Source organism: Prorops nasuta, unplaced genomic scaffold (genome assembly GCF_024137725.1).
Source record: "Prorops nasuta isolate Cenicafe-Biocafe unplaced genomic scaffold, Cenicafe_Pnas_1.2 PNAS00009, whole genome shotgun sequence".
Classification (NCBI taxonomy): domain Eukaryota; kingdom Metazoa; phylum Arthropoda; class Insecta; order Hymenoptera; family Bethylidae; genus Prorops; species Prorops nasuta.
This window is the reverse complement of record NW_027116806.1, coordinates 3,473,735-3,498,353: the sequence shown is the minus strand read 5'-3', so window position 1 is coordinate 3,498,353 and position 24,619 is coordinate 3,473,735. Positions and strand designations below refer to the sequence as shown.

At 29.6% G+C, this 24,619-nt stretch overlaps 1 protein-coding gene across 2 annotated transcripts in view; it reads right to left on the bottom strand.

Moving 5' to 3' along the window:
- Window positions 1-24,619, bottom strand: part of LOC136776047 (G-protein coupled receptor Mth2-like) — a 91,610-nt gene that overhangs the window by 59,190 nt on the left and 7,801 nt on the right. For both annotated transcript variants that reach the window (XM_066731370.1, XM_066731369.1), the window contains one exon: window positions 17,602-17,680. In XM_066731370.1, coding sequence (XP_066587467.1) covers window positions 17,602-17,680 — 79 coding nt within the window. The remainder of the gene's footprint in view (window positions 1-17,601; window positions 17,681-24,619) is intronic.

Below are 24,619 nucleotides of genomic sequence, written 5' to 3'. Positions count from 1 at the left end.
TTTCGCTTATCGCTTTGAAACATATTAAGCTGGGAAATTTACAAAGGATGAAAAATTCTTATTTTTTTAGACATCGTATTAACGCTGATAATTTTTAATGATTTATTTCTGCTATTTTTCATTTATTTTAATTAACTAAATAAAAGAAATACAAAATAAAATAAAGTATCATTAGAATTTAATAAAATAAGAACTATAGGATACATCTAATACAGAAATAATCGTCCGATTAATCTCGTGTTTGGGCTTATTCTCATCTTAAAAATAAAAGCAATGTATTGATAATAATTTAAAACATGTTTAATTAATAATATTAAAATTAGAATTTTTGATTGCCAATTTGAGTACAGGTATATAAGGATTCGTCATTTTCGGTCGGTTTATTACCCTCAGTTTATTGCTTGGGGCTCGGTACAATAGCAGGTAAGCCGCGCGATATTGAAAAGAATTGTCCACCAGCTAACTTAGGCCTATTTAATTTCTGTTGACGTTTCGGAACGATTCAATTTCCCAGAGTGTATATGTGTATGTATATATATATATATATATATATTAGAGTGGTCTAAAAAAATTTTTTTTTAGTGGCCACCCCGAAATATTTTTCTGTATGAAAAAAGAAAACTCTTCCACCATCGTGACCGAAATGGGAGGTGATTTAGAGGTCGCTCAAATCAATTTTCACATTTAATTTAAAAAAAAACATTTAAATAATGATTTATGATTTCTTTAATTATAGTGTTATTGTACCTTGATTTCAAACGCTTACATAATTAAAAACCTTCTGAAGAAAGATCTATGAATTTTAAAAATAAAAATAAATACCGATTTACCAAAGATTTTTATTTGTAATTTAGTTAATAATTTGTTTTGTTAGTACTAAGACGGAGATGAAGCAAGCGCGTGGGAGCGGGACGATCAACTATTCCAGACAGCCCGCTCCTCAGCTTTTCATCCAATCACCAATATACTATAATATAATCGTTTAAAATCAAAGTATAACAATATACTTCCTAAAGGAATTTAAAACAGGATTTAAAACATCTTGTTTTAAATTAAATGTGAAAAATGCTTTGAGCGACCTCTAAATCACCTTCGATTTCGGTCACGTTGAGGGAAAAGTTTTCTTTTTCATAAAAAAAAAGATATTTCAGGGTTGCCACTAAAAAAAAATTAGACCACCCTAATATATATATATACATATATATATCATTTTCGATCCGTAGCGACACCGAAAATTTTCGTTAAAGTTACAGAATACTCTGAGCCAGAGTATTTCCAAGATGAACTCTTAGTACTCCATCATAGTTTTAATTATTCTATACTATCGCTTAGTTGAACATGTACATGCAATCTTATACAAGGTGATATTATAGTCAAATTATATAGAACATTGAAAGATTTGTCCTTTCCTTAATTTAGTCTCGCTGGGAATTAGATCCATTTGTTAAAATTCTTAGTTTCCAGATTTTTTCTTTTATTTTTCGTTTTATCACTTGATAGCTTAGTCGATTTAAAACCATACTGAATTAACCTTTCGAAGCACGAATTTTTCTGCTGGGTATATCCTTCTCACAATCTGTATACGGAGGTTTTAGAGGGTGGATAATTATGAATTCAAAATAAAAATTCTAAAATTCAAAATAGCTCATCCAATATTGTAAATAACATAATTTTAAATCAATCGTATTCAATTGAAACTATACCTACCTTGGGTTTTTCGCATTTAGAAAAATTAAAAATTCTACCTTTGGAGCACGAATTTTTAATTAATATTGGACAATATTTTATTTATAAACAATAAAACATTTTTGGATCTATACTAGATAATATTACATTTATCATATTTTTCAAAGATTATTGCGCCATAATAAATAATCAAGCCTGCCAAAAAATCTGAAAAAATGCTAAAATATATCTTTGGGTATTCTAAATAAATATTGATAATGGCACTCCGACATTAATACCAGTTTAATAGAAAATACTATTTTTCCACAAACAGCACAGATTTCTGAACATTTGTTTATTTATTTCAATTATCTAAATGAAAATTTATAGATTCCTATTACTTTTCTACATTTCCACATATACTAGGGGCTGTACAAAAATCAAAACATCTATATTTAACGTGCAGAAAATGTTTAAAATATTTAAAAACTGCGCGGAAACACATGGGCTACATATATGTCCCACTATGGTGCAAAGAGTTAAGGGATATCGATCGTGTCTTATTGTAGCGTTATATAATCTATACTAGTAAACTTATAACGAAGTTTCACGAAATTACATATATTTATTTATCTCAGTTGTATGAGTATCGAAAGATGGATAATATTAATTTCTATTACTGTGGGAGTGCTCATAGATTTCTCGTATAAAATACATAGGACTTATAAATCTATTTTAATTGATTTAAGTAAATTCGAAGCATTAAAACAAAACTTGTTTCATTCTTCATCCATGATATTCGTGATATTCTTTCACACCCGAAAGATTCAAATATAGATACATGTTATTAGCAAAACCAAAAATAAAAACTTCAAGTAAATATTAAATCCCACAAAAAACAAGCTTTGCCTGTAAAAAAGGGCGGCAAGTACATAAATCATCTACCATAAATAATATAGTAAAATAAAATATTGCAATTAAAGAAATTAATGAAATTCAAACTTTAGGCATGTATATATTTTTATAATGGCTGAAGTTAAAATTTCGAAAAAAAAAATAGTAATACAAAAAAATTACCTGCCGGGAGCCTGTTGTATGAAATGGTATTAAATAGCCATATTTTGAAATTACAAGAAGCAATGCTTACATTCTAAGATAGCGATTTACGTATGAACATTACGGTCCTGGCAAGTAACTTTTTTGTGTTACGTTTTATTTTCGAAATTTTAACTTTTGTCACAGTAAAAAAATACTTTCCTAAAACTTTGATTTCATTAATTTTTTTAATTGGTATATTTTCTTTTACTATATTATTTACGGTAGACAATTTATGTAGGGGAGAGTTGTGCCAAAATCGTACCACCTAAGAACTTTTTTCTATATCTAATATATAATACACATTTTTATTAAAATTATTGTACGTTATTATACTTTAATCTTTCTAAAATACCTTTAAATACATATTTTATGTATAAAATAATATTAAAAGAGGTATGTGGATAATTTAAAAAGACATTATGAAAGTACGATTTTGGATACTAACCTCCTAAATCGTACTGTTGTGTTTCCAAAATCATACTTACCTTAGTAGCAATACATTTTATTTTGAAAATATGATCTTTAATATATTTTTATTATAGTGAAACAGAAACTATGAAAGTAAACTGCTTCTAAATCTAGAAGATGTTAGACAAGCATTTCTTCAACTTCAAGAGGCAATGTTTGTAAGGCACCATTTGCTCCTGCGTCCAAAGACCATATTTTCTTTTTTCTATGCTTAAAGAAAATTTTTAAAATTCCAATATATTAAAACTTAAATGAAATTTTAATTTATGTGTTAAATTGTACCGGTACGATTTACAAAATTAAACGAACTGACAAAAATGTTATTTATCTAACTTTAAAGATTGTATATATTATATTTTAAACTTACTACATTACAGTACATTGAATATATTTTAAAGAAAATACAAAATTGATTAATAAATTATATTATTTAATTGAGATTTGATTCAAAATAATTAGTAAAAATTTATATCATACTTCCTTGAAAATTTCCGGCTTCTATAACTTAGCGCTAAATCAACTGACATAAGAAAGGTTGTGTCCTGTATTATCGACTACACGCACGTTTAATAATTTCACCTCTGTCACTTCGTAATATTGAGTGGTTAACCAAAAAATGAGCTGGTACGATTTAGGTGACCAGTACGATATTGGCAACTCTCCCCTACTTACCGCCTTTTTTACGGGCAAATCTTGATTTTTGTGGAATAACTTCATACGTGATGATTATCAATAAGAAATATTTATAAGTTAGAAAATTTTCCTACAGAAAATTAAGAAACTGATATTTTAACGAAACCTTTATCGAGAGATCGTTTTAATTATCTGTGGGAAAAAATTGAGATCAAATTAAGCTAATCGTTTCCTTCATTAATTGTTTTCTTATATTTATAGCTTCAATATTCGAAGTTACTGGAAAAGTGGAAATGTTAAAAGTATGTTCATTTAGTAATCGTAGTATTAACTGATATTAGCTGTAGATTATTATGGCTTATAATTTAATTAGTGCCAAAGCATAAAACCTTTTCCTTCTTTCATTAAGAGTCTCGTAGCTGTCACGTCGAAGTAAATGGTTTATTCAAGTAATCCTAATTTTATTTGTCCACTCTTTCTTCTATAAAGATTACCAAAACTATTTCTTGAATCGAGTAGTAGAGAAAGTAATGAGTATGATCAAAGGAAAGGCATAGACGATTATTAAATTATTAAACGTTCAACAACAGATTGTTGACATCATAAATATCGTCTTTAAGTAGGGAAAAGGAAAAGGTATTATGAAAATGAAATGAAAAGCAGTAATAGTATAGAGAATGTATACATACAGTCACGATCTAGATATTAATTTGTGTTACGTCACAATCAATTCCTCTCGTGTTTACCAATTATCAAATTTCAAGTTAGCCAAAGTAATGGTCGGTGATAAATAAGCCTGAAAATAGACTGGGCGAAATTTAATTTTCGTCGATCCGGCCACACTTAACGATGATTAATATCCTACAGTGTATTAAACGCTATATCCATGCTAAGCCGAAAGCCTAGATGGACGGATTAGTTCTGAAAAGAAAGATCTTATACAATTTTTTAATATTGCCAATCTGTTTCAAGTTACATTAAAATAGGTTTAGGTGTAAAATTGTTAATTTGATAGTTTTTAAAATAGTTGCATAACTTATTAAATATGAACAATATTGAACTTTGTGTCAAATAACTTTTAACATGAATAAAGTAACAGATAATAAATAACTGTATAATGAAATTTTGTCTCGCTATTGATAATTATTAAGTTTAGTTACAATGTATTCAGGCTAAATACATTGTTATGAACCTCGGTAAATATCAATATAATACCAGTAAAATTAATCAGTTTTATAGTATCTATTAACATATCTATATAAAGATTTTCAATATTATTTTTAAGATTGTTCATATTTAACGAGTTATGGAATTAGTTTTGCAGGATATTGATCTGACAAATTTACACCTAAACATTGTATATTTTGAACAATTTTAAGAATATGCAAAAAAAGTTAATCAACTCTTTTAACATTATTATAAAAATAAAAATCTCTTTAACACTTCGCATTGTAACTATTTACCATGTGTTATAACAATTTATAAAAATTCTTAGCTTAAACGTATTATGTGACTCCGAAGATATTGACAATTTTAAGAAATTCTATACTACTTTGCTTCTAAAAATAACCCTTCCTTCTAGGGTTTCCAACTTGGTACTCCTAAATCGTACACTCTACAGGTTGTTTATTTTAATTTATCCCAAAATGTAAAAATAAAAAATAATTTATCTCAGTAACTACAAAAAATGAGTTTTTCATATCGGACCTTTTCGAAGGCGCATTCTATTTAGAATCTAAAAGATAAATGCGAAAAATTGAAATTTGTTGAGGGTGGGGGGGGGGGGGTGTATAAGTGATTGTTTATGTACACAGTCTGGAATGAATTGAAGCAATCGTTTTCTCTATACACGATGTAATATAATAATCGTACTTCCATAAAGAAGTATACTCCTGGGGGTGTTCCCAAGACAGTCTAGAAGTTTAACATGTTAGGCGACTTTGAAATGTCAAAATTAATGTGATATTTAATAATTTTTAAAATAGCATATATTAAATTATTATACAATGAAATCAAGTTTCAAGATGCTTTCATTGAAATTAATTTGAATTTTTTAGTGTAGTCTTTCAGTGCACGATGCGCCATTTTTTAAACAATTCATGGCTAGCAGTTATCGTCAGTAATTTCTGTGCCAAATTGAAACATATTCTTATAATCTCATAAGATTTACTACAAAAGTACACATGAACATAGGAAAATGTTCATATTTGCAAAAATGGTGATCATTCAAACAAAAAATCTAGATTTTTCGTTAATAACTGCATATAATATATTTAATAACTTAGAAAAAATTTCATGAATCATATAGAAACCATACGTACTTCTTTAGATAATACAGGTTTAAAGATATTATGAAAATTTCAGGTCGATCGGTTCAGTATTGTTTAAGTTATGCTGCTAGATACTTTTAAAAATTATATTTTTTGAGACAAATGCATTCAAAGTTGTACGCAAGGATATATCTTGGATAAATGAAGAAAATTGATATTTACCACTAATCTGCTATTCCAGCACCATATAACTGTCTTTCTAAGTTGGTTTATTTATCTTACTATCCTTTTTTCAATAATTTGGATGTCAAAGTGGCCTAAGACCTTAACCTATTCGCTGCCAAGGATCAGTATACTCATCTTTGATTCTATGCGTGTAAATGTTTATGAATGGTAAAATATATGCTGTTACAAAGAAGTAATAAAAGTTTGGTAAACAATAACACTTAAAATATAAATGATGATAGGAATAAATTAATCTAATTTAGGCTTGGCAGCGAATAGGATAAAGAATGGGTACGCTAGCAGCGAAATTGCATACAGCAACTTAAAAATGAGCGTTTTCGCGTTACAGTTTGACAACAATTAAACCGAGTCGGAGAAGATTCCCGTTTGTAATGTCATGCAAGTGACGTAGTATAGCTTTGAGTTATAGCGAACGGACGCATCACCTGGATTCAGCAGATTTAATTTATACAAATTTTAAACATGCTACAATAGACGAATGGAAAAAATTAGGAAAACCTTATTGAAGGAAAATGCAGTAATTAATTAAACTAAAAAGAAATAATTATTACAGAAAACTGACTAGTATACGTAGGGTATATTCTGAACTTACTATATCTTACGTAAAATCATAGAAGTAAATAAAATCACAAAACGCAATTAATGGAATTATTATTCACGCGTCAAAATACTTTATTAATCATTCAATAAATTCTAGTAATAAATAATAACTGGGTCATACACTGGCGCATACAAAAACGCAGTCATATTAACCGATGAGTTTACGAATAAAAATAATATACGTACTAGAGTGCGACTCCGAACTCATCAATTTTTTACTGTTCTTGCATGTTCTATGAAAGGTCTCTCTCTCTCCTTCTCTTTTTTTCTTTCTTGCAAGATGATTGAATGTACACGAAGACGTCTTGTTGCTCCGTCATAATAATTTTTCTATAAAATAAAATCTCCATCTTTCGATACTACTGTCTGTTAAATATATAATTTATTGTTAATTTCTTTATTTAAAAATGACTGTGGAATAATTATTAATCACTGGATATTTTGAAAAGTATTAGAACCCTTTAATAACAGTAGACGGTTAACAAAACTCGAAGCAACTAAAATACTATCGCACCTTCTTAAGAAGTGAAAGTTTGCTTTTATTAATAATTACTAAACCGAAAGACGAAAACGTTTTTCACAGCTTGCAATGAGATATTTATTTTAAGATTAGTATTCGCTCGCGTGCATTCAAACACTAATATTATAAAGTGAATGTGTATAATAGTGCATGTGAATATTACCAGCGCTACCTATCGGCAAATTTTGTCATTTTTGTTGGAAATTTTTCATATACGTATACAGTTGTACATTCTCACTTTATTATAATAGTGTTAAATGCACAGAGCGAATACAAAAAATTAAAAAACTCGTGGATATTATTGATTAGAAAATCTATATATATCATATTCAGAGAAAGTCTATGATGATTTTTATTTTCTTTCAAGTTCGCATTTTAATAGTTATTAGGTAGTAGAATACGGAATGATATTTAAAATGATTAAATAAGTACCCATATAAGAGTTTATCTTGGGGTCATGCTTATAGTCTATGACTGGCGGCCGTTTAACAAGTCTTGGCCCTATATTATAGATTTGTTTAGGCCGATCATGCGAAATGCTTGGATGATAAACTCGTTCAAGCATTGACATTAAAGTTTGGCCGATACATGGTTACTAATTCTGGTCCATGTGTGGTTGTCAATACCGTCCCGATATCAGCTGCCTAAACTGGTCCAATGATGGTGAGAAGATCGAATGATAATCTAGTCTCAGTATTTGATACCATTAACAATGAAAAATTGTTATATTTATCATCAGATATAAGGTAACCAATTTTTTATAATATTTTTATGAATCCATTCCCTTAATTTTTTAAACTAATCCCTCTCTGTAAAGTAACTTTAATAAAATCTATTCTTTACTTGAGATATATATATATAAATCTTAGTACAGGAAAATAAAATAGAAAGACAATAGGTTATAATAATATAAATTTAATTGAAAATTAAGTAAATAATTTTTATTGATACTGTAGAGGGATAGCAATTTGTTACTCATTACAATCATTTAATAAAACGCACTTATTTATTATCATTTTGGCACATACTATTATAGAATTCACATTATAAAATTGCTTATTAATACAATTCCTAGGTCTGCAGATGGAATAGGATAATACCACATAGATTCATGTGCCTCTTCTTCCTGACCCCACAAAAAAATACATCTCTTCCAATTTGCAGCTCTTTCCAGTACATTCGTACTTTACGCATATGTTATTTATCCTCAAAATCTTTCTATTTTTTAACACAGCAAAATTGTTTGGGTATGTGTATTCGGGTTTAAATGTAAACCCTTTCATCTTTACACTAGTTACAGTAATTAATTTTTCATTATATTGTGTATTATAATTTGAAGCCCTTTTTCTAATGTGTACTGAATTTCGTCTTTTTTTTTTATCATTAATGATCGTCCGTTAATTTGAATTTCACTTAACCTGTTTGCAATCTTTACCAGTGGTTTGATGAGAGGTTTGACGAATTTCTTAAAAATGCCAATAAAATTTTTACCCCAAAAGGGAGATATTTCATTCAAGGGCAAACCAGAATATTCTACGTTATCAGCAACATGAATGAGATTGTGCATATTTAATGTTTGTGAATCATTGCCATATAATGAAGGCAAGAGACTAAAAAATTTGCGAAGCAGAGTTTTAGCATCTTGAATATGAGCTAGTATTACTTCTTCATTATTTAATAATCGGCGTGATATAAACAGAAGCATAAAATGATCATAATGAGCTATTCTTAGAATACGTTTTGACCCATTAAGGCCGAAGACAGCTGATTTTAAACTACGTTTTTGTGGCTGAATTTCAGATGTTTAACGAAATAGTAACTGGGTCTAAGATGTGATTTAATTTTTGCTGTGCTGAATCAGAATCCGGACTTAAAATCTATAAATTTTGACCATAAAATTAAATATGGCGGGTTTTTTGCAAAAAAAATGAAAATAATTTTGTTATTTTCGAAGTTTACGATTTTTTTCACGCATAAAACGTATAATTATATGGAGATTTGATCAACCATCGGTGCACAAATTTCCTGATGCTTAATTTTAGCAGACGGGAAAATTTCCATTCAAATCGAACTCCTTCAAACGTGTATTTAAGATATGAGCAATTCCACCAATTCGGGAACTGGTTTACCGACGCACATCCCAGATTTTTTTGATATTCTCAGATCTTGTACTCTTTATCGAAAAATGATTCTCTATTTTTCTTCAGAATTTTTTATCCATTATTTACGACGTGGTTATATCGGAAAGTTTATGATTTTAAGTACGTCCTATCTTTTAATTTATTTTCTATACTTTTTCAAATAACTTAATAAATTTTTTTCACACATCATTTCCATGTAAAAAAATCTCACCTTTCCAGTGGAACAATTGTTCTTCTAGTAACATCACTTTATACCGAAGAAATTAGCGTTTAAAGTATAACAATCAATTTTTCAGAAAATGCGTATTTATTTTAGTATTTTTTTGTAAAGTTGAGAAAATTGCACATGAAACCTGTAACTTTCAAAATGCAATTCCTATTAAAACTCGTCGAATCGATAATAATAATAAAAAAGAGAAATAATCAATAATTTACCGCAAGTATTATGGACTATCTCGATTCTTATGGACTTTTTTTCCAAGTACGACACTAGAGCCTGTAATATTTATTCGAAATGAGTTCATTTTATTACTGTAAGTGCCGGTGTCTTTGCGTAAAAATCGGGATTACGTCGGAGTACCAGATTAAATTTTTTTAATTGCAGTAATAGCTCCCCCAATGTGTTTTTTCTACTGTGTATATCATTTTTTATTATTAAATCAACTTCAAATCAACAAATTTTAAACTTTAAACTTTCAAAACAAGAGTATTTTTAGGGTTGGGGAACAATAAATTTAGGTTGGTACTCCTACGTAATCTCGACTTTTACGCAAAGACACTGGCACATACAGTACTAAAATTAAGTCATTTCGAATAAATATATCACAGGCTCTAGTGTCATACTTGGAAAAAACGTCCCTAAGATTCGAGATAGTCCATAATACTTGCGGTAAACTATTTATTATTTCTTTTTTTTTATTATTATCGATTCGACGAGTTTTAATAGAAATTCCATTATGAAAGTTACAGGTTGCATGTGAAATTTTCTCAACTTTACGAAAAAATACGCATTTCCTGAAAAATTGATTTTTATACTTTAAACGCTAATTTCTTCGATATAAAGTGATGTTACTAGAAGAACAATTATTCCACTGGAAAGGTGAGATTTTTTTACATGGAAACCATGTGTGAAAAAAAATTATTAAATCATTTAAAAAAGTATAGAAAATAAATTTAAAGGTAGGACGTACTTAAAATGAAAAACTTTCCTATATAACCACGTCGTAAATAATGGATAAGAAATTCTGAAAAAAATAGAGAATTATTTTTCGATAAAGAGTACAAGATCTTAGAATATCAAAAAAATCTGGGATGTGCGTCGGTAAACCTGTTCCTGAATTGGTGGAATTGCTTATATATATCGAGTACGCAAGTCCGAATAAGTCTGCTACCAAACAGGTTGTCCCTAAAGGTACCAGACCCGTCCGTAAGGAAAGATCGAAGCATAAAATTAAAGATAATGATTTTTAAGTGTTAGTATTGTAATTTTTTCACTGTACACGAGAAAAATAGTAAAAATATCGTGGATGGGCTCTGGAAATACAAAAAAATCATTTCAATGACAAAATTCTTACCTATCCTATTATAAGCAGGAATGTTGTATTTTTCGGCTTTTGAGGTGCTATGAATGAGAAAAATTGTAAAAAAGTCCTGGAATAACAATCAATCTTTGGTAAAGACATAGGAAAATATTTTTTGCATTAACTAGCTCCAAAAGAATACCAATAATTTTATTTTTCTTAGTGGTCCCTTTCGGTACCACACCCGTCTTTTAAAGGTTAACGGTGAATTTTTACGTACATACTTTATTTGCCAAAATGACCGGTAAAATGCAAGAAAGTAAAAAAATTGAATTTTTCCTTCATCAATTTTTTCCATAAGAACTAACTAAGGGCTTAAATAAAAATTATTCGGGAACAAAAATGTCTTAGAATTTACTGGGGAATATTTTTAATTTTTTTAAGATTTTTCGGAGACATTTTTTGAATATTCTAATTTTGCAATTTTTCAAAATATCAAAAATTATCTTTAACAATACTGAAAAAAACTCGAGAGGATCTTTCAATCAATTCTACGAATAAAAATATCATAGAATTGATTGAAAGATTCTCTCGAATTTTTTCAGTTTCTTTGGAAATAATTTTTGATATTTTTACAAATAGTACAATTTAAATATTCGAAAAATGTCTAAAAAATATCTTTAAAAATTTAGGAGAATTTTTCAATCAAGTCTAAGACATTTTTATTCTTGAACAATTTCTATTTAAGCCTTTAGTTCTTAAGGGATTAGACCACTGTAGAAGTTGAAAATGAAACGCGTTCTTTGACATTTGACTTTTTGTGGAAGAAAAGAAAATTAAACAAAGATTAAGTTCATATGTGTGTTATTAGGTATAAATTGAAATATAGTATAAAAAATTTACATTGAAAAATATTGCAAAATAGTGGAACCAGAGTTATTCTTCTGAAGTATTGACTTTTTCCACGGCACGCAACATTAACTTCAACAATTTTCAATATTTTCTTTCGAAATTTTAATCACATCTTGAAAACAACATTTCGAAGAGAAGCACATAGGGAATTTTAATAATATTCATTTTTGCATGATTGGCGTTTAGTTAAAGGAAAACTTTCAATTTTTTACTCAAATAAATGGTAATTACTTGTTTATAAAATGTGTTCGAATTAACCAATCGAAATTTCCCCACGTATGTCTCTTCAAAATGTTATTTTAAAGATGTGATTAAAATTTCCAAAGAAAATATTGAAAATTGTTGAAGTTATGCTGCGTGCCGTGGAAAAAGTCAATACTTCAGAAGAATAGCTCTGGTGCCACTATTTTGCAATATTTTTCAATGAAAATTGTTTATACTATATTTCAATTTATACCTAATAACATATGTACTTAGTTTTTTTTATATTTTCTTTCCTTCCATAAAAAATAAAATGTCAAAAAACGCGTTTCATTTTCAACTTCTACATTGGTCTAACCACTTAAGGAAAACTTTAATGAAGAAAAAATGCATTCTTATTGACTATTTTGCTTTTTTCCGCCATTTCGGTAAATAAAGTATGTACGTAAAAAGTCACCGTTAATCATCAAGGAATTTGTGCATCAATAGTTGATCATATCTCCACATATTTATACGTTTTATGCGTCAAAAAAATCGTAAACTTCGAAAATGACAAATTTATTTATCTTTTTTTGCAAAAAGATGGCCATATTTAATTCGATGTTCAAAATTTATGAATTTTGAGCCGGGATTCTAATTCAGCACACCCAAAAACAAAAGGAATCACACCTAAGACCCAGTTACTACTTCCTTAAATGTCTGAAATTCAGCTACAATAACAGTCTAAAGTCGACCGACTTCGGCTTCAATAGATTAAGAAGTGTTTATGAATGTAAAATGTTGTGAGGAGAAGGGGTGGGGGAGTTTGGTTCAGTAGCCAGCAGACGAGTATCTCTTACTACTCATTTGTTTATAACCGGTATTCTTCGGATATTACCATATTTATGAAATTACAGGTTTTCAAATGGCGGCCGTATTTCAGGATGAATAGTAATGTTATAGAAGAAAGTTTCAGGAACGTCACGTTTTGATCTTTAAGATTCTTGCAGCCAAATTTTCGAAAATATTCTTGCTTTTGGAAAACAAAGGGAAATAAAAGAGATAATTTTTGTTTTTCCGTCTTTTCAAAAATTGGTCAATGGCAATGCAAAGATAAGAACGTAATGTTTCAAACCCTTCTAATAATACTAAAATACGTCAAAAGTACGGCTGAGATTTGAAAATCTGCATTTCGCCTTGTAATGTCGACATACGAATTCCCATTAACCCTTTTGCTACCAGCGTCACATATGTGGCGACCTGATTTCTTTATCTCTGAGCACGATGTCACTTATATGTGTCGGCTTGTAAAATTGCTAATTCCACTTAGAAAATTCTATCTGAAAAAACAAATGAGAATTGGCATCATATTTAAATTATAAGAAGTACAGATAATGTTGGCAGTTTTTCTTTTGAGGCTCTGGTAGTCAAAGGGTTAACAGTATGAAATTTAGACATTTTCTCTTTGTAATGAATGGGAATCTCGTGTATGCTGTGGAAAATATTGAAGTTCATTCCTATAGTTTAACGCTTTCTGGGCCAGTGGAACATATACTAAGTCCTACTATACTTCTTTCCATTTAAATGTATTCACATTTTTAATCAACTTTGACATTTGGAATGCTCATTATGTACTATTTAGACACTCAAGTATTTAAGTTATATAAAAGTGTTATGTAAAATTGTATTCGTTGTCAATGCTAATACTTTTATAAGCAGGTAATGCCATAAATTTATTTATCCGAGATATAGATCGGTTTTGTTTCATCGCGATAACTTACAGGTCTGATTACTTTTTTACGTGCTCTATCTACATATATAGTATTATAATACATTTTTTAATAATTTTCGAAACGAAAGTTTTTCTAAAAAGAAATAAATTAAATATTGGAACATTTGAATTATTTTATATTTTATAGTAGAACACGCAGAGTAGATAATATACCAATAAAGCTGTCTCAAATTATGGTGGACAATTTATCTAACCTTCTTTTAGTGTTAGTTTTTAGTTCTGCTTTCAAAACTGGTAAGCTTCTGCTTGCTCTTACGCAAACTAGTAAAAAAAACATTAAATTAAATAAATTGTTTACCATATTATATGAGCAATTTAGAAATTTTATTTCAATCATAGAAATGTAAACAATGACCCCGAAAACTATTATACTACCAATGATTGTCCAAATAGGTTTATCACAAAAAAGAACCACGTATAGGAGAAAAATCAATTTAATTTAGAGGGAAAGAATCACATGTGTGTGTGTGTGTGAGTAAAACGTTGTTTTTTAAAGGTTTTACAAGAAAACGAAAGTGTTTATTGATTCGCAGTAAATTGCACGTTAACGTTAAAGTTAAAAGATACTAGAAATAACTTTTTTATTAATAAAAGAAACGGCGCTATAACCGCTTAAACTTGGGTCGTTCTATTTGCGCTGTGGAATGTATAGGTCTTTGTAGCTGACTAAAATCGAAAAAACTGAAAGTTTTATTTAAAATACGTTTCCGCATAGAGCAAGTTACCTAAATCTAAGAAAAAATACCAAAAAATTAAATATTGAAGTTGTTTTCAGAGGAAAGGTCGTTTTTTTTATAAACAAGTGGTTGCAAAATATATTTATGTTCGTTTTTTTAATAAAGCTCGAAGTATATGCTAAGGATAATAATGTAACAAATATCTAAGTAAAATTTCAATTAAATCGGCTAAATTCTTTTTCAGTTACATTCCAGGGCGCGGAAAATTTAACGTTTTAAAAAAATGCGTTTAAAGTTTTCGGTTTTAAAACGTTCGATTTATTAACATTTTCATAGATTTCATCCCCATTAATGCTAAATCTGCTTGCCTCATATACATATATGTATCGAATATTATTCAAACAGCAAATCATGTATAAATCTTATTAGGCCAAAGAAACCATAATACAAAACTACGTACTCGTTTACCTGTTTCAACTCCTACACGCGTATCGAGAGTATAATAGGTTCGATAGTTTTATGAAGACTCTTAAATTTGTTTTTAGGGTTAAATCTATGGAAATACTCTTTTCAGATATTAAAAAATTTTTTTTGACAATAAAAAAAATGAAAAAAAAAATCATTTTTACATGAATCTCCTCCGTTAATGCTAAAAGATTACTTGCTGGTTTTAGAGCAGAATTATCGAGTGAAAACATTATTTTTCTGTTTATATCGAGACGTCGACACACAATAGGCGACAAAACGTAAAACAGAATACGATTTTCAACATTTTTTTAATTGGAAAAGAGTCTTTCTCTGTTTTTTGAAAAATACCAGTAACTATGGATGACAGCAATTATATAGACAATATTCTTAATATCTTAACGGGATCCCTCACGCCTGCTTTACCGATAGAAAAAGTCAGTAAACAATTAATTTGAAAAAATTAAAACGCGAAGCAAATTGAACAAACGGGCGTCTTTAGGACAAAGGGCCAGTCCTAACGAATCAAACGAGCTTAAAAACACTCAAATCGGATGAGAAATAACTCTATACCATTATCCCGCCTTCTTTAAAGAGAGGTCACTTCTGGTTATTTCCACTTCAAGAACGCGGGACTGTGATGCAGCATTATTTCGCATCCAATTCGAGTGTTTTGAAGCTCGTTTAATTCGTTAGGACTGGCACTTTGTCTTAAAGACGCCCGGTTGTTTAATTTTCTTCGCATTTGAATTTTAGTAAACTAATTGTTTATCGACTTGTAGTATCGGTAAAGCAGGCGTGAGGGATCCCGTTAAGTGTATAGATTAGCTTTTATTGTTAAATACTGTACTATATTTATCGTTTGTTATTGGCAGTGCTTTTTGTGCATTTTCTCTATGGTTATCGTTCGCTTTGTGACAATATATTGTCGACATCATTTCATGTCAAGCATTAACTAAATTAAAAATCTCACAGTAATTCAATAAGCACTTATTTACGGAAAAAGTTTCTGAGATAGAATATTCTCTGAAAACAGGTTCATGAGTATTCCCACATCCTCCGTATATTCTGCTCAAGGAAGCACGCAAATATTAAAACAAATAGTGCGCTAATTCCTGGCGAGTCGTTCAACAACTCGAGGATATGTTACGTCATTGCATGACGTTATTGGCCGCAGGCAACTCCGCGTCCAGTTCGGCTAAAATTGGACATCAGCTGTTCCTGAGGCGCTGCCAAAATCTGACGCGTACACGCTAATTTTTAGATTACTATAATTTCGGAAAATGTAGGTCGTCTTTATTGCACTTCAGGATTGTTATTGGAACAACTTCAATGTACCTACCTTAAATGAAGTGCAATGACTATGTTGCAACCTACTTATATACACGATGAATCGTTTTAATGTCCCAGTTCTAATAACTGTTTTGTTTTTAGTTTTATAAAAGAAATGTTTAAAACAACAGAATTATTGCCTCGAGGGAACGAAAATATTATGTCATTGGTTCGACCTTGGAAGGTTATTTGAACGTTACACGAAAGTTATCTTATTTTTTCTAATTGAAAGACTTTACAAACTAGTACATATTTATACAAGTGATTTCAAGAGCTTTCCAAAATTCTATATTGAGTTATCTTTTGATCTAATCGTATGCTAGATATTTCAGTTTGAAATTGTATCTAGATATGACTTTATTGAAATAGTATGCTAAGCGTTATGCATACGTATGAGCGCTTAGTGGCTCAGCTACTTATAGTTTCGAATTAAAACATCCAGTGATTGATAGGATGAAGTCGTAAAACAATATAACATTTTCAAAAGCTTCTAAGATAAGCTGTAACAACATGTAATAATATATATGGTATTTCATTAAAAAAACTTAATCTAACCTGCTTGCAATCATTAAATAACCTTTTGAACTCAAACCAATAGTTAATAGGGTTGAGGCATTAAAATGACTCGCTTTGTATAAGGATTGTCTGGTTTAAGAATGCCGAAGTTAAAGATCTAAATAAAGAAAGAAATTTTAAGAAAATAAAGCCTCAAATAATATTTAAATTTAATCATTATTATAAAAGTTATGAAAGATTACAAATTCGATGGTTCGCTGATTTCCTTTGATCGAGCAATCCAATGACTCTGCTGTATTATTAAAACTTTGTAAAACTAGGGTGTAATAGAATTCCCCGAATTATAATAAATTTGTAATCCTTTGCGTCAGCTTTTAAGCACTTGCCTAAACCTGAAAATGTTCTAAGAATTTATTTTTTCTTAAAATTTCCTTTTCTATCTATATTTATCAAGCTGGTATTATCTTAGAGGAAACACACATTGCTTATTTGTATAACTCTTATGTACATTTGTATAGTATCAAAAATTCGTTCACAAAAATATTACATATTGCTGCAAAACTCACCCAAAAGTCCACCAAATGTCAAAGCACATAACGTTCAGCCAAAAGAAACTCGACAGGAACGAAAAGTGTATAATGAAAGCTGGAACAAGGAAAGCAACGATTAATCATCCGTTTGTGTACAGAAATAATTGAAATTAATCATGTTGAGCTACATTCGCAGTAAAATTTAAATATTTTTTCCTTAAAGAATATGAATGTTCAGCAATAGGAATGTGGTTTATTAATAAAACTGTTTAGTCAAAAAGTGACTAGTCTGCGGTTAAGATTCGTTTGACTTCAATGTACTTCGGGTTTTCCTTATGCAGTGAAACACATATAGGAGACAAATTTTAATAAGATAGTATATTAACTGTACTAAGCTTTCCTATCTAAAAATGATTAATAGTAATGATTACTTTAATTGTAAATTAGTCTTGGTAAGGAGATCTTGATTAAGCTTTAGGATTTGGAAACTATCATCATGGGTACCTACGTGGGTCAACCTGTTTGCAATTAAAATAAAAATGATATATTTTTTGCTGTATTATTCCAAAGTTTTTAGTCTCTAGTATAATATAGTACAATGTAAATTTCAAATTTGAAGTAATTGTTAAATAGAGATCTTTTAAAGAGCATCTGACATGGTCACCCGAGTCAAAATTTTAAGTCTCCCTCAGTTTTAAAAAACCCTAAAGAGTTCTGAAATAATTCTTTTTACTTCTACAATACCATTTCAATCCTTAAAAATCCTATTTTAATTCTAACTAAACCTAAACAATCCTCTAGTAAGGTCTTAGAAGACTTTTAATGTAGTCAAATCTTCGATCCTTAAAAATCTTATTTGATTCTTTTTAGACATTATAAAATCTTCCAATAGACTTTTTCAGCATTTCTTAAGATTAAACAAATTGCTATTCTTTTAAAGCCCTCTTAACGCTTAAAAGTTTACATGTTATGTCGTGATATATATACATGCAATAAATGAAGCAACCAATTACTGATTTAGATTTATTTTAAGGATTAAATAACATTTCCGAAGGGATAAACACATTTTTTAAAAATATAAGAAAAATAGATTGCTAGAAATTTGTAACACCGTTAACAATTGCAATAAACATTTAAATTAAAAAACATGTTGTCATAGTTATATTCTGACACTCTGAAATCTGTCCGTTTTTACGCGTGGGACCCTTAAAAGTTCAATTTTAAGCCTATACTTTATTAAGTAGCAAATAGCCGAGTGGGTTAAATGCTGGATTAGTATTCACAGGGTCCAAGGTCCGTATCCCGTCAAGGATGATAAGATTTTTTCACCAGGAAAAATTAAATAGTTCAGTTCAAAAGTACGTTATGACTATATAGGGTGTAACGAAACGACCGCCTTTTCTCGTAACTGAAGGTTCGGGGTGACCATCCAAATGCACGTGTAAAATTTTGTTCGAATCGTTCAAGGGGTTTAAAAGTTATTTCCATTTAAAACTCACCCTTTTTCGGTCCTTTTCGAACGACTTTAACTGCATAATAAAGTGGAGAAAGTGAAAAAACAATTGACGAACACCCCACTAGAATGTAAAAATTATCGATCGCGCGCGATAATACATTTGCTATTTATTTCATTAATCTGGCTATTAGATTAATTTTAAAAATAGCAAAATCCTTTTCATTACAATTCCAAATCAATTCAATACAAGTATCATTGACTGAATTGATGGAAAGAGGGAGAAGATAGAATGAAAAGGAAAGTATCAAAAGCTAAGATGTCACGCGACCGCACTGATAATTTAATAGGAATCACATCAAGGCATTTTCTTTCTACAAACGAAGGTAAAAAGAATGATTTAAAATCAATTCATTGATGATAGAAAAAATTAAACTTACCCATTATTGTTCTCCAAGTTCCTTTACACCGAAGTTTTTGAAAAAGCTTCAAACTGGCTTCTCGATGATTTCCAGAATGCACACTATCATTGATTTTGCATTTAAGAACTCGCGAATTTAAGCAAATTAGGTGCTAACCTACATTTCTTCAAAACACCGGTTAATTTGACACTTTTTGAACTGTTTGAAGTAGGCTGAAAAGAGAGACACAGAGAGATAGAATAATCAATAATTCGTTTCAACCACTCTTAATCACCCTACTTCAAGCAGTTCAAAAGTGTCAAATTCACCAGTGTTTTGAAGAAACGTAGGTTAATACCTAATTTGTTTAAATTCACAAGTGTTTAAATGCAAAATCAGTGATAGTGTGCTTTCTGGAAATCATCGAGGAGCTAGTTTGAAGCTTTTTCAAAAACTTCGATTTAAAGGAACTTGCAGAACATTTAATGGGTGAGTTTAGTTTTCTCCTTCATCAATGTATTGATTTTGAATCATTCCCTTTAGCTTCGTTAGTAGAAAGAGAATGCCCTCATGCATTGTCTATTAAGTTATCATTGCGCTCGCGCGATATCTTAGCTTTTGATACTTTCCTTTACATTGCGTCAACTTGTTCTTTCCATCAAATCAGTCAATGATGCTTGTACTGAATTGAATTGGAATTGTAATGTAAAGGATTTTGTTATTTTTAAAATTAATCTAATAGCCAGATTAAAGAAATAAATAGCAAAAGTATTATCGCACGCGATCGATAATTTTTACATTCTAGCTGAGTGCCCATCAATTGTTTTTCACTTTCTTCACTTTCCATTAAGCAGTTAAAGTCGTTCGAAAAGGACTGAAAAAGGGTGATTTTTAAATAGAAAGAACTTTTAAACCTCTTGAACGATTCGAACAAAATTTTACACGTGCACTCAGTTTGTCACCCCGAACCTCCAGTTACGAGAAAAGGCGGTCGTTTCGTTACACCCTGTATATATACATATAAAAATCAAATAAATACATATATATATATATATATATATATATATATATATATATATGTTGTAAAATTATAAAACCTTTCATGCCAATGCAATGTACATTGTACATTAATCTACACGTATAAATTGAAATAATTTAAAGCATAAAAGAGAGGTACAATTTGATATAGTGTAAATATAACTGTATAGGTTTCGCTTTAATGTTAGAAAGTATTTTTTGTTTTAAAACATGTAAAACTATACGTTTCATAGTGTATTATAGAAATAACACCCCTTGAAGTAAATCGGAAATGATTACAAGAAATGAATGCCTTTATGTGTGCATGAAAACAATACACTTAAGATTTGCAGTGTACACTTTAAAATATAATAAAATACAGAGTTATATAGGCTTAATATTTAATTAATCTAAAGTTTTATAAAAGCCTAGCGTATAAAGAATCTAAATCCTAGATTCTCCACTATCAAGTCTACCGGAAGACTTAAAAAGGATTGTGCAGGATTTTAGGAATCTTATTTAATTCTAAATACTGCTGAATTGTTAACTTTCCGACACTTTTCAGACTTTTGTAGGATTTGGTTTGTATACAAAATAGCTTCTAATATAATTCTAAATTATCCTTTTGGTAGAATCGTTTAGGTTTATAGCAGATCTTAGATTTTCACTCGGGTTGTTCACTTTCCGACACTTTTCAGACTTTTGTAGAATTTGGTTTGTATACAAAATAGCTTCTGGTATAATTCTAAATTATCCTTTTGATAGAATCGTTTAGGTTTATAGTAGATCTTAGATTTTGACTCGGGTTATGAAGAACATATGACTCTATCTTCCTTCCTCATGAATCAATGAAACTGTGCATAATTATTTTATCATTATTTGGCCTTTAAAAGCTGAGATATTTGAAGAAGACAATACGGTTGTACTAATCTCAGCGTGCTTAATTGCGAGTTTTATGCCTTGGTCAAAACGAATGAACCAATACATGCCAGCTAGCGAGAAAGCATACCAAGATTCATACATTCTTTCAGATTTATTCAATTTTTTTAGTTTCTAGATGTTAGACTGTTATAAAAAATTATGCAGTGTTTTCGTTGATTTATGAGGGAGTAGGGTAGAAGGATAGATTTTTCAAAATCGTTTCTTTTCAGCCGAAAATAAACTGTAATTGCAATGTTACAATAACTCTTCTACCAGTAGGAATATTAGTAAGCAGGATTTATTAGTCTATTTAAGCTGGGAGTAGTATGGAGATGACAAACGTTCTTAAAATAGCGAAATAGATAATAAACCTATCATTATCTAATATACTGATATACGTTCGAGTCGGTAAAACAGATTCGATAGTGTTTTTCGTTCAGCTGAATTGGCTTTTTATCCAAAAATCTTCGACAATTTTAGCAATACCAGCTTGTTCTTGATCTTAAATTACTCATTGCACTCTGGCCCATAGCCGTAAAGGCTTACTTTTTCAATAAATATGGTGATGTGTTACACAGAGTAAAATTTAATTCTTTTTATTTTTTATTTTTCATATTTTTGGAAAACGGGCTTCTTACCATTATAGAATGGATCTCAACAGATAAGTTTAATCCTTGCAAAAATGTTAATATTTCTAAAAATTTAAAAAATAATTGAAAGTTAAAAAATTCGACCTCGATGGATCCCCTTAATAACTGTGTTCATGGTCACTCAGCGTTGCAGCAAAATACCTAAAAAGACCAATCGTATCTTATATTTTAGTTAGCGTTTAGAAAGCGCTGGGTTGCCCGAACAACGAATGACAAAGTCTGCATGTATGCAGCTCGACGAGAACTGTCAAATAAAATCGGTATGATCGATATGGTTAATCCAGCGATTACTGTGCATTGTGATTACATATAGAAATTCAAAAAATATGAAATCCCACAAAAAACAAGCATCGCTTGTAAAAATATGCAGCAAGTACATAAATCATCTAGCGTATAAATAATATAGTAAAAAAAATATTTCAATTAAAAAAATTAGTGAAATCCATTTTATAAGCAAGTATATATGTTTATGGTGACAAAAGATAAAATTTCGAAAAAAAAAAAAAAATTGTAACACAAAAAGTTACTTGCCGAAGCCCGTTGTGTGCAATAACGTTAAAAAGCCACATTTTGAAATTACGACTAGCAGTGCTTGTTTAGTAAGATAGCAACATACAGTTGGGTGCAGAAATCTTGCGTCAGGCGTGGGGAAGTAGAAATCAGAGGGGCGAAGGGATTTCTAGGGAGTCTGTCCTTAGCTGTCAAATGGCGCGGTTAACCCTTAATTTTGGATCTTAAACAAAAATAATATTTTCGGAAAACGATTACGGAAAAGAAGGAAGGATTTTAATACATAACAGAGAAGACAAAATATATCAGATGAGTATAAATTAATAACAAAAAATGAAAATTATTGTGAATTTATAAGGAAATATACTTTGTGGTTATTTCATTTCTGTTACAGGCTAAATCCTATTCTTCATGAGTTTAAATCGCAGGAAAGAAATCAAGAGACACGGTAGTGTCTCGATGGCAAGTACACATGTATATAGTCGAGCGCTATCGTGTAACTTACACAGTAAGTTTAGCCGTCCCAATTTTTAAATCGACTTATCTCTGTGAATTACGCATTGTCACGATTTAACCATAGCATATCTGAATAAGGTTTTCAAAGAGCTTTCGAATGAGACCTTGGACATTCAAAACGGTACACGCAATCCGGAGATCTCGTACTCAGTTGTCTATATATATACCGAAATATTACGACTATTCTTTTTCTCCTTCAATCCTCGGCGAATGTCTTCGCCCTGAAGTTAGTCGCTTTGACGTCATTTTTCTACTACTGCGCTGCCAACAAATTTTTGACTTAGACAGTTTTGCTCTCTTTAATGATAATGAGGCTGTATTTAGTATTGTCTCGCTCGAATTTTGATGTGACGTATTGTCAACTGTATGTGTATCTAATTAACCTGACGCAGTGAGGCTAGTTTGTGATTAAAAGTGTCAATTTAGCAAATCCACAAAAACTTCCAAATAATTATAATAAGAGGAACCAATAAGTAGATAAGTATAACATTCTATTTTACAATATAGAATGCAATAAGCTTTGCGGTACTTTGTGAAGTTTCTTTTTTAGATTAAATGAAAATAAAATAGCCCCTTTTTCATTGCGGATGATAGAACTGACTGGTATACCTGAGATTTATATTCATAACTTTGCTAATGAAAAGTTTACGTTAAATATTAATGTGCATCAATCAGTATCAGGATTATATTAATAGATAGAAATTGTTAAGTTATTTGAAAATCATATATGCTATACTTTGAGGCATTAGAATCAATAACAAAATGCAAGTTTCAATTTTTCTTTTTTTTAATTGACATGGATACCAAATGTCCAAAAATTATATCCTACATTTGAACAATTTTCCTGGAGACAATAAAACTTTCTTATTACTATATACGATTAGAGAAAAGTAGATGAATATTTGCTTAACGTTTTATTTAATATTCAATGATAATATAAAAGAATATTTAAACCAAATATTTACCTCTACGCCTCTCTAATTAAAGTAAAAAGAAATTATTATCGTCTCTAAAATATTGTATAAATTTGGTATATGTTCTTTCAGAAAAATAGTATGAATATGTTATTAATAAATAATAATCTAGCATTCCTGATTTTATAAAATAAATAGTAGAGTCTGTATTTTCATGAAAAGAAGTCTTCTGCAAAAGAACTGTAGTCTATTAATAAGCACAGTTAACTGTACGGATAATTTTCAAAAGATGATAATTATACATAATAGTGTCAGCAATATCGCATAAGCCAAGAAAATTAAACAGTACAGCTAGTAAAATATTTAAGATTAAAAAATATAAACTGTAGAAATAACTGTTCATCTATTACCAAAATTATATTAAATGGTTGCGAAATTAATAGGATATTTGCAAATATCACATACTGTACACCATCTTAAAAACATATAACCATCAAGTTGGATAAATAGTAGTAAAAATGGCTTTAGCATTATGTATGGTATATAAGGTAACAATAAAAGCATCTTTGAGTTGACTTTAAAAAATTTTAACGAATAATATGTAATAAGTTCAACAGATGTCAGAAAATATACTAATTAAAATATTTAATAACTAGCAAAAATCAACTAGAT